At 35.9% G+C, this 11,738-nt stretch overlaps 1 protein-coding gene across 7 annotated transcripts in view; it reads right to left on the bottom strand.

Moving 5' to 3' along the window:
- Window positions 1–3,293: 3,293 nt before the first annotated feature.
- The window catches only part of CUL2 (cullin 2), a 98,629-nt gene continuing 90,184 nt past the window's right edge, over window positions 3,294–11,738 (bottom strand). For all 7 annotated transcript variants that reach the window (XM_073228941.1, XM_073228937.1, XM_073228936.1 and 4 more), the window contains 4 exons: window positions 9,699–9,901; window positions 7,561–7,662; window positions 6,083–6,199; window positions 3,294–5,058 (listed from right to left, as the gene is read on the bottom strand). In XM_073228941.1, the coding sequence (XP_073085042.1) occupies window positions 4,927–5,058; window positions 6,083–6,199; window positions 7,561–7,662; window positions 9,699–9,901 (554 nt within the window). In that variant the 3' untranslated portion in view covers window positions 3,294–4,926. The remainder of the gene's footprint in view (window positions 5,059–6,082; window positions 6,200–7,560; window positions 7,663–9,698; window positions 9,902–11,738) is intronic.

Genomic DNA, 11,738 nt, shown 5'->3' with positions numbered 1-11,738 from the left:
AAAGTCAGTAGGAGGAGGGACAGAATAGAGATTAGAGTAGAAATAAATAAATTGAGAATAAAACAATGGAATGAATCAATGAAAGCAAGAGCTGGTTCTTTGAGAAAATAAACAGAATAGATGAACCCCTAGCCAAACTTATCAAGAAAAAAAGAGAGTCTACACACATAAACAGAATCAGAAATGAGAAAGGAAAAATCACTACGGACACCACAGAAATACAAAGAATTATGAGAGATTCTATGAAAAGTTGTATGCCAACAAACTGGATAATCTAGAAGAAATGGACAACTTAGCAGAAGAATACAACCTTCTAAGGCTGACCAAGAAAGAAACAGAAAATCTAAACAGATCAATTACCAGCAATAACATTGAACTGGTAATCAAAAAACTACCTAAGAATAAAATCCCTGGACCAGATGGCTTCACCACTGAATTTTATCAGACATTTAGTAAAGACCTAATACCCATCCTCCTTAAAGTTTTCCAAAAAATAGAAGAGGAGAGAATACTTCCAAACTCATTCTATGAGGCCAGCATCACTCTAATATCAAAACCAGGCAAAGACACCACAAAAAAAGGAAATTACAGACCAATATCCCTGATGAACACAGATGCAAAAGTACTCAACAAAATATTAGCAAACCGAATTCAAAAATACATCCAAAAGATCATCAATCATGATCAAGTAGGATTTATTCCAGGGATGCAGGAATGGTACAACATTCGAAAATCCATCAACATCATTCACCACATCAACAAAAAGGACAAAAACCACATGATCATCTCCATAGATGTTGAAAAAGCATTTGATAAAATTCAACATCCATTCATGATAAAACGCTCAACAAAATGGGGACAGAGGGCAAGTACCTGAACATAATAAAGGCCATATATGACACACCCACAGCCAACATTATACTTAACAGTGAGAAGCTGAAAGCTTTTTCTTTAAGATTGGGAACAAGGATGCCCACCTTCCCCTCTTCTATTCAACATAGTACTGGGGGTCCTAGCCACGGCAATCAGACAACACAAAGAAATAAAAGGCATCCAGATTGGCAAGGAAGAAGTTAAACTGTCCCTGTTTGCAGATGACATGATATTGTATGTAAAAAACCCTAAAGAATTTACTCCAAAACTACTACATCTAATATCTGAATTCAGCAAAGTTGCAGGATACAAAATTAATACACAGAAATCTGTGGCATTCCTATACACTAACAATGAACTAGCAGAGAGAAATCAGGAAAACAATTCCATTCTCAATTGCATCAAAAATAATAAAATACCTAGGAATAAACATAACCAAGGAAGTGAAAGACCTAAACTCTGAAAACTACAAGACACTCATGAGAGAAATTAAATAAGATAGCAATAAATGGAAAGACATCCAGTGCTCACAGATAGGAAGAATTAATATTGTCAAAATGGCCATCCTGCCTAAAGCAATCTATAGATTCAATGCAATTCCTATCAAAATACCAACAGCATTCTTCAACCAACTAGAGAAAATCATCCTAAAATTCATATGGAACCACAAAAGACCCCGAATAGCCAAAGCAATCTGAGAAGGAAAAATAAAGCAGGGCAGATCTCGCTCCCCAATTTCAAGCTCTACTACAAAGCCACAGTAATCAAGACAATTTGGCACTGGCACAAGAACAGACCCACAGACCAATGGAACAGACTAGAGAGCTCTGATAAAAACCCAAACATATATGGTCAATTAATATATGATAAAGGAGCCATGGACACAGAATGGGGAAATGACAGCCTCTTCAACAGCTGGGGTTGGCAAAACTGGACAGCTACATGCAAGAGAATGAAACTGGATCATTGTTTAACCCCATACACAAAAGTAGACTCAAAATGGATTAAAGACCTGATGTAAGTCACAAAACCATAAAACTCTTAGAAGACAACATATATATATATATATATATATATATATATATATATGCATGAGAATATAAGCATGAGCACCTTCTTCCTTAATGCATCTCCTCAAGAAAGGGAAACAAAAGCAAAAATGAACAGATGGGATTACATCAAACTAAAAAGTTTCTATACGGCAAAGGACACCATCAACAGAACAATGGGAGAATATATTTGTAAATGGCATATCCAACAAGGGGTTAACATCCAGAATATATAAAGAACTTACACGCCTCAACACCTAAAAAGCAAATAACCCAATTAACAAATGGGCAGAGGATATGAAGAGACAGTTCTCCAAAGAAATTTAGATGGCCAACAGACACATGAAAAGATGCTCCACATCACTAATCAGGGAAATGCAAATTAAAACCACAATGAGATATCACCTCACACCAGTAAGGATGGCCAGCATCTAAAAAACTAAGAACAATAAATGCTGGTGAGGATACAGGGAAAGGGGAACCCTCCTACACTTCTGGTGGGAATGTAAGCAAGCTCAACCATTGTGGAAAGCAATATGGAGGTTCCTCAAAAAACTAAAAATAGAAATACCATGTGACCCAGGAATCCCACTCTTTGGAATTTACCCAAAGAATATAACTTCTCAGATTCAAAAAGACATATGCATCCCTATGTTTATTGCCAGCACTTTTTACAATAGCCAAGATACGGAAGCAACCTAAGTGTCCATCAGTAGATGAATGGATAAAGAAGATGTGGTACATATACACAATGGAATATTATTCAGCCGTAAGAAAGACACAAATCCTACTATTTGCAACAACATGGATGGAGCTGGAGGACATTATGCTCAGTGAAATAAGCCAGGGAGAGAAAGACAAGTGCCAAATGATTTCCCTCATTTGTGGAGTATAACAACCAAGCAAAACTGAAGGAACAAAATGGCAGCAGCCTCAGAGACTCCAAGAATGAACTAGTGGTTACCAAAGGGGACGGGTGTGGAAGGGCGGGTGGGGAGGGAGGGAGAAGGGGATTGAGGGGTATTATGTGTAGTACACATGCTGTGGGGGATCATGGGGAAAACAGTGTAGCACAGAGAATGCGCATAGTGAATCTCTGGCATCTTGCTGCACCGATGGACAGTGACTGCATTGGGGTATGGGTGGGGACTTGATAATATGGGTAAATGTAGTAACCACATTGATTTTTCATGTGAAACCTTCATAAGAGTATATATCAATCATACCTTAATAAAAATTTAATTAATTAATTAATTAATTTAAAAAATGGGAATCAGAGATATGATGAAAACTTGTCAGTCATTTTCATAGACCTTGGCACAAGAATTCTGTCCTTTTTCAATACATTTTCTCGACAATCAGATACAAGGATAAGACTTAATTTAACATTTATAAATATTTAAGAAAAAAGGAATCAATTTGGAAAACTTTGTCAACAACTTATCAAAACAAAGGTTTGGTTTTTGACAGTGAATATACAATATTATATAGTTTGCCATTATTTTCTTACGAAGAAGAAAGATAAAATGAGAAATACACTATGTAAGTCATTATAAGTTTAGATTTTTTTTAAACACTTAAGAGACATGAGTTTGAAAAAGTGCAATTGAACAAACCAAGTGTTAAAATCATTTTTGCAACAATAAATTTGAATATGGACCACATGTTAGTAATTTATTGTTAGGTATAATAATGTCCCTGTCGTTGTGTTTTTGCTGTTTAAAAAAGATCTTATCTTCTAGAGACACAAACTGAAGGTCTGTAAAATGATTTGTGTGGGATATGCTTTAAAATATTCCAGCTTAAAAAAAGTATGTGTGTGGGGATGTGGTGGGGGTGGGGGGTAAATAGATAATAAATACAGTAATAGACCAGAGAATTCTAATACTGCTGTTGATATATATAATTAACGAAATAGTGTAATTTCATGTCTCTACACAAGTGGCACCTGATGTAATGTACCAAGCAGATATAAGAAGATGGAATTTTACACAATGTATTGCTAAGCACACCTGTGACATGAGAGTGAGCCTAGTGTCAGAGTGTCCAGGTTGGAACAGTAGGAAAAGGTAGGAGCGTGGAAAAAATGCATGGGTGTCACAGGATCTCCTGGAACTCAGAAAGGCAGAGAGGGGTGCAGTGAGCTGCGTATTAGTCTACATCAGAATTAAGTATTTTGAAAACAGAAGTCAGACAACGTTGGCATGAAAAGCTCTTTCATGCCAGACCTGAGGTTGCCACATGTTGTCCTCATCTTTTGTTCTCGTGGTGTAATGTCTCACCAGAAACTCTGGACAGCATCAAATCCTCAATTTTAAAAATGCTCGTAGCCACTGTAGTCCTCTTCTCATCCATAAAAATAAACATTCTCTGTGCTGAATGCATTTTTATGCATTCAGGAACAATACTCTAAAGACACTTTCCACGTAGGATTTAAGCAGGAGTACAAGTGAATTAAACCATTCACATAAAGATGCAACTAAACCTGCATTAGCTCCTTTGAAGGCTCATGAAGATTTTATATATATATAATTTTGTGCATTACTCCATTCACATCAAAAAGATATTCTATTTCTTTATTTTTTTATTTGACAAGCAGCAATATCATGTTTGTCATTTTAATGTAGATACAATTATGTTATCTGTCATATTACAATATTTAAGTTTTTTATGTCCTTTAAGATACATTAAAAAAAAAACCACATCAACTGCAAACGTGAAGGGGAGAAAAAGCATGGTACCCAACCAAATTTCCACATTTCAGCAATATTCCACTCATTCTTTTAATAAAGTTTTAAGAAATGTCGTAATGACATGAGCTTGAAATATCTCTAGGCATTTTCTCTGACGCTCATGACGTGGCACTGGTGATGTTGTAAACAGCAGAAAAACAGGGGCTGCCAAATGACCAAATTATGGAGGCACAGGCCTGCTTTTTCCCACAGGAACACACCAAATGGTGATGGCAATGATCCTCTCACACTCGCACTGGAGGAGAGCGACATCATGCTACATAACTGTACTCATCTGCCGACGCCTGGCTGCGTTCGATGTACTGCTTGTCTATCAGAACTTCAATACACTTCTTAATCATGCTGATACTAGGATTAAACCTAGCTCTTGACTGACTGATCACCTGTGTAAGAGAGAAGTACATGGGTGTCAAACTACTGCTAATTAGTTATATACACAATTGTTTGAACCAATCAACTATAAAGTGCCTCAAATTTACTAAAGTTTCATCTGACAGACCTAATCCACATAGGAATATTATACTTAAAATAATCATAAAATTATATTGACTAAACTAAAATCATCCTAAATGGATGGACATGACATATCAAGTGAGTGCCATGAACAACATTGCATTTTTTTAAACTCAAGAGGGTCGTATATGAGAGAGGGAGCAATTAGATCAATTTGACACGAGGATCAAAAATACTTTCTTATGCAAATTAAGGAAAAAGCGTAATGTTTATGTTGTAAAGGAAAGAAAATGCACAACACAAAACAAAATCTATTGATATTCACATATAACTAAACTAAGCTATACATGAATTGCTTTATCTAAATACTCATACATATCTCAAGCCTCCATTTACCCCCTCCTCAACCTTCAGTTCTTAGCTGAAGTAATACTCTCAGCAAAGTTCTCCACAGCCTCCCCCAAGTCAACACTTTTATACACCTTCCTGAGTATTGAACACCTTTCTTCCTTCAGTGCCTGTTAATGTGATCTTACATTTATTTGCGTATTATTCCAATAATGTATTTTGCCCCTCTAGATGGTGAGCTCCCTGAGGGCTGGAACCACCATCAGCTGTTCTACAGTACACCCCCAGTTATGAGCACAGTGCTCTACCACACAGACACTCATAGATCTATGGAATTAATGGCTGTCTGATGTAGTTGACTTCCTGTACTAACTGGACAGAAGATTCAGTATATTGGGGGAAGTTTAGACCTCTATATTCAAGCAAAGCAAATCTAACTAATACTGAAATTATAGGTGAGTACTGTTCTCATTAAGTAATGAAGCATTTCTTTAGGCTATTTGGCAGTCATATTATTTCTGTATCATTTTTAAAGAAACACTCCTAATTCATATACTGATAATACCCTTTGCCCCCAGAAGTCCTCAGGACACTTTCCCATATTACCTCTTGAATAAGGGCATTATGTCGAAGTACTTTTCGTGCTTTCATGATACGAACTATAGCAGCTTGGAGATACATTTTCCGGTCTTCATCTACAGCACTTCTGGTCTGCTCCATTTCCTGTTATGCAGGGGAATAATAAAGCAATGAGACATTAGGTCATTGAACCAGTTCATGTTATTCAATATTATACTGGTCTCAGGTGATTTGAAATTATATACATTACAAATGCTTACCACCATAAGTGAGTTTAAATAAATTTCCAATCAATATTAAGCATCAAATTATACAGTTGTTATGTGTGCAGTATTATATAGCCATTAACAAAACATCTACAATGAGTTACATACAATTTCTTGGGTTAAAGTTAGGCTATTTAAAAAAATTAACACTATTGTAAACTATGTAAACACTACATAAAGAGGCTATAAAGTAGACCTTAAATGATACAGCGCAATAATTTGCAAGACTGGTGTCCCATCAGTGAGTACAAAGTCTCTACCACAGCTGGTAGATGCTGCAGGAATTGGCCCCAAGTGCATGCTACATCAGGCTGCAAGGGGAAGAGTTGTAAGGGGTTCTAGTTGGCTTAGGCAGAGAAGCCAGGAATGATGGGCCAGAAGAAAAAGCCTATCTCCACAGAGCTTAAGAAAGCAGTACAAGCAAGGCCCAGAGGCAGGCAATGCTGCAATAAGAGGGATCTCATATAGCGCATCAAAGATAAAATACCATCCTGTATTGCATATTACTACTCACTAGCCTACAGGAAAATGGGATCTCAAACACTTAAGGGTTCAAACTTAACAGCAATTAACTACTGTTGGTCCCCCTACAGGGAGTGGGCTCCTGGAGAGGATCTAATGCCTTATATACCTTCATGTCCTGCCTGAGCCCAGGGCAGGGTAGCACAGAAGAGGAAATCAGGAAACATTAAGTGTTGTTAACTGGCTATCCTAGGACAAAGCAATGATTGCTGCAGAGTTAAAACAATGAACAGCAGATGTTCACCACACAATCTGACTTACCTGGTAAGTCTGGACCTCAGACCAGACCTACTAGGTCACAATTTGGGTCTTAACAAGATCCCAGGTGGTTTATTTGCAAATGAAAGCTTGAAAAGCATTTCAACAACTTTTCTTTGGAAGAAGTGTATTGCAAAGCTTTTTCTTTATTTTATAAATGAAAATATGAGAAATTACATTACTATTTGAGTAACCATTTTTGGGAAGAATGCAGAGCAATGCTACACATTCTAATGTAGCTGAAGAGCAAATAAGATTTACTACAACACCTCTTTCCTTAGATACCAATTATACTACTGCTTTTATGATCTAAATTACTGGCAGATACTTTGTTTGTAAGGCTAGTAAAGGCACAAAATAAACCAGAAAAAAATGCATTGTCTCAACATTACAAGGGGAAGAGTTGTAAAGTGCAATGCTTAAATATTTCCAAATGAAACGATATTTATAAGCACTTACCTGTGGTGTGTCTTTCTGCATTGATGTAGTAATTTTAAATTTTGTTCTTTTACTGCTGAAGTTCATATTTAATGAAAATGAAGATTCTGCATCAATGTCTTCCTACAATTAAAATAATTCATTTATATTTATAAAAATTAAAATCTAAATAAGAGTTGCTGCAAATAATATGCCATGAAATTAAATAATGAGCAAGCCAAAATGACTAAAGTTTCATAATCTTTCACATTATAAAGACTGTTTGACTCAAAAGTAATTGTCTTCTGTCAAAGAAAGAAGCAAAAACCAATTCTTTACCAATTTTATACTTGATAGAATTTTAATCAGTTTAGATATAGTAATAAACTACTTTCTGGTCCAACTATCATATAGTTGAGCCTCGAACAATGCAGGGTTAGATACACTGACCACAACCCCCAACCATGAAGTCATAAAGTCAAAAATCCACGTATAACTTTCTAACTCCTCAAAAACTTAATTACTAATAACCTACTGCTGACCAGAAGCTTTACTGATAACATTCAGTTTACCCATATTTTTGTATATATGTATTATGCACTGTATTCTTACAATTAAATAAGCTAAAGAAAATGTTTTTTCAAATTGTCACAAATCTCCAAAAAAGTAAATCCACTTATAAGTAGACATGTGTAGTTTATCAAACTTGTGTTGTTCAAGACTCAATTGTCACCTTTGGATAAAAGAGTCCAACTTAATGGCTTAAATAGAATTTAACATTTTTTTTATGAAACAACAGATTTATAATTTTTCCAACACCCCATTTTGGAAAACTGAACCAAATTGTTTTTAAAATGCTACACCAACAGAATACCAATCATCAGTAACTGCGCCAAAGAAACGAGCTGTCTCTGGCAGCACATGGGCATTCCTGCCGGACTCTGGTGGAGTTCACCCTCCGATTCATGTTTTATTCAAGTGGCTGCTTCTCAAGTGAGAGTTGATAAGCCAACTTGCAGAATCACAGCTCCTCTATTAGTCTCCAGGCACAGTGTAATTCCCCATCACCAGGGTCAAACAGTGCTTGGCAGATGGACTCAGTCTCAATAAAAACCTAAGAAATTCTGCTAAGAACTGGCAGATTCATAATTAAATTTAATGTGCAAGCAAGCAACCTATACTTATTTTGTGTATTTCTGGGCAACCAAAATCAGACTTTTTAGAAGACTATATAACTTATTAAGCACTTAATTTAGCTTAAAAATTTACAATTATAGTTAACTTGCCTTAAAATCTTAATATTAAGAATTTAACATTTTATTAAGATTCTAAAAACAGAAAAATTAACCATTTCTCAAAATTAAGAAAAGCCTGATTTGAAGTTCAGAATATATGTCATTTAGAGTTCAATTATAGGCTATAAAATGTCACTATAATCTTAGGGATGTCAGCAAAACAAACTGATGGAGAAATAAGTTGTAGGTTATTAACTTCACAAAATAAAAATGAAACATCATTTATAAGAACTTTTTCTTACAGGCACAATAATTTGAAATAGGACATTTAATCCACATCTATTGCTTTTTTGACTAAGTATCCTAGATATATTTTAACAACTTTTTACTAGGGGAAAAAAGTTATAAAAGAAGAAAAAAGAATTTGTTATTGGCTTGCTATCCTTGTGACAAATATTTAAAGCATATGGTGGTTACTTGAGTCCTAGAATTAAGAGACAGGAGACTGAGAGTATTTGGAATGGAATTACACATGCTAAATATACATACAATAGACACCAATAGGCTGTCATTTCCTATTATAGAACCATGTAATTAAATATTAACTGAACACATGAAAAAAACAAGCCTGGAAAGATTTATGATAGGTTCATTAAGCAGAATCCGCCACCCAGTGGCAACTCTTTCACAATTTTCAGTGAACTGCATGTCACAGAACAGGACAAATAAAATCTAGCTATGAAGAACACATGGGCACCAATTCATGTAGCCTTCTCTGTGACTCCTCAAGTTCACAGGCATGAAACTGCAGTAATGTAGCTGACTCGAGTGCTTTCCAAGTACAAGGGGCATTCGCAGTTATAGTCTTACTTTTAAACCTGTGAACATCTCATGGAAAAGCTTTAAATTTATAATGCTTAAATTCCTTGAAACATCACCCCGTACCTTCTCTGAATCATGGTTAATCATTTTCACATCAAGTAATGATTTGATTGTTTTTGTCAGCTCCTTTTCATTCATCTGGGTGCTGTCTTGAAGCTCTTTATAGCTCACAGTTTCACTGTTGTTAAAGGCGAGAAGAACTGCCATTTGGTACGTTGTAACCATGGCCACATATGGTTTGCCCAAATAGTTCATTTTAACTTCACCTACAATTAAAACAAAACTGTCTAAATAAACTGATGAAAGAAACATATTTACTTGAGCAACAATTTGTTCATCTCACATATTTTCTCCTGAAAGAATGAACCAAAGACTTAGTAAATTGTTATAAAGCCATTATTGCTAGCAATGTATCATTTTGTTTGTGGGGTGTGAGCTATCAGTCCTGACTATGGAGTATAAATCACATTAAGCCATTGTAACTTTATCAGTGGCTTTAAACAATGTCTTTAAATATTAAAAGGAAGGCTAAGATTTAGGCATAAAAGACAGTAAGAGAAGGTGGGGGCAAGAGAAACGGACAGAGGGGCGAGAAGAGCTTGCTACCAGAAGAGCCTCCTGTGCTCTCTCTACCTGGTCTGTCCCAGGTAAGGGTGAAGCACCTGGAAGGTCTACAAGCATACAGGACATGCTTCTCCTGCAGCTCCGTCTCAACTGTAGTTTCTGCCAAAATTTAACAATGTTATTTTGTTTTCTTCCCAGTTACTTTTTAGGGACAAACACAAATGGGAGTAGAAACAAACAGGCAGTTTCATTATTTTCATGAAATAGTTGATAGAATAAAAATGCTCTATACTCTAAACCCACCCCTCATTTCACCCAAAAGGGCTATAAAAGATTCAGCACGTCAGTGCTGTTCTGCAGCATCCCAGGGAGGCAGACACTGAAATGCTTCTAACAGTGTGACAAATGACTGTGCACTCTGCAGCAGGTACAAAAAAGTTCACGCAAGTCAAAGAACTGTCCTAAAGCATAAAGTTGTGTTTGAATGACTGTATCTCCCTCTTGTTCTCTCTCTCTCACATACACACATACCCAGCCTTCATAATTTGACTGCTAATGACTTGTACACTAAACCAATATGAGATTTGGTTTGAGCTCTACATGTTAAATTAACTCAAGGAAGCTACATTTCACACAATACCCCAGAGGTTACATTCTTGTAGTCAGTGGTAATTAAGTAGTAATTCTGATCAAGATATTTTGCTTCTGTTATCTATTCATTATACAACTAAAGATTTTAAAGGCTATAAGTCAATTCTCCAACTTACCACCACACAGGTGCCTATTCTACTTTTCATTATGCCTCAGTTTTTTTCAAAAAAACTGATATTCAAACAATTACTTGGATAGGAACACCTAGAGAAAAAAATTCCTTATCTCTGAATTTTCATGAAAGAAGGCTTAATATATTAATTAGAATATCTGATTCACACAAAGAGTTTAAGGTTAAACTTATCTTTATGAGTGTCCTACCAACAATTAGTATAAAGAGTACTTTAAGGGCAGTCATCTCAACATTTGTTTGGGAAATACAGTGAGAAGCATATTATACAATCACATAAATATAATTATAAAATTTGTGCAATGACTGCTTAATCATATGACAGAAACAAGTATAAAACAATGCATCAAAGCACCTAGATGATTAAGCAGGACCACTGGCCATTAATGCTGGTCATTAATGCTGTAATGCCTGCCATGGGTCTGGAGAAAGAAGGAGACTTCTGTCATAGTCCTCACCACCAGAATCCAGGAGCATTAGGAGACAATGCAAATAAGGGGTCAAAACATCAGTGACTTATTACTAAGTTCACTTTGCAGCCCTTAAAAAGAGGAAAACTACTTAAGTTTTACATTACATTTTTTTCCACCATTTTTTCAATAAATTGTTGGGATCAGTGGTACATAGGCCTCTTCCCACTTTTTTCAGCCCCCTTATCTTACTAGTCAGCTCACAGCTGAAAAGACTGGGGAAAGGGTAGAGGAACCTGTGGGGGAGAGAAGGAAACCCCAAATTTGGATAATCCCTTTAATTACTGC

Source organism: Manis javanica, chromosome 2 (genome assembly GCF_040802235.1).
Source record: "Manis javanica isolate MJ-LG chromosome 2, MJ_LKY, whole genome shotgun sequence".
In the NCBI taxonomy this organism is placed as follows: domain Eukaryota; kingdom Metazoa; phylum Chordata; class Mammalia; order Pholidota; family Manidae; genus Manis; species Manis javanica.
This window is presented reverse-complemented; position numbering and strand designations above follow the sequence as displayed.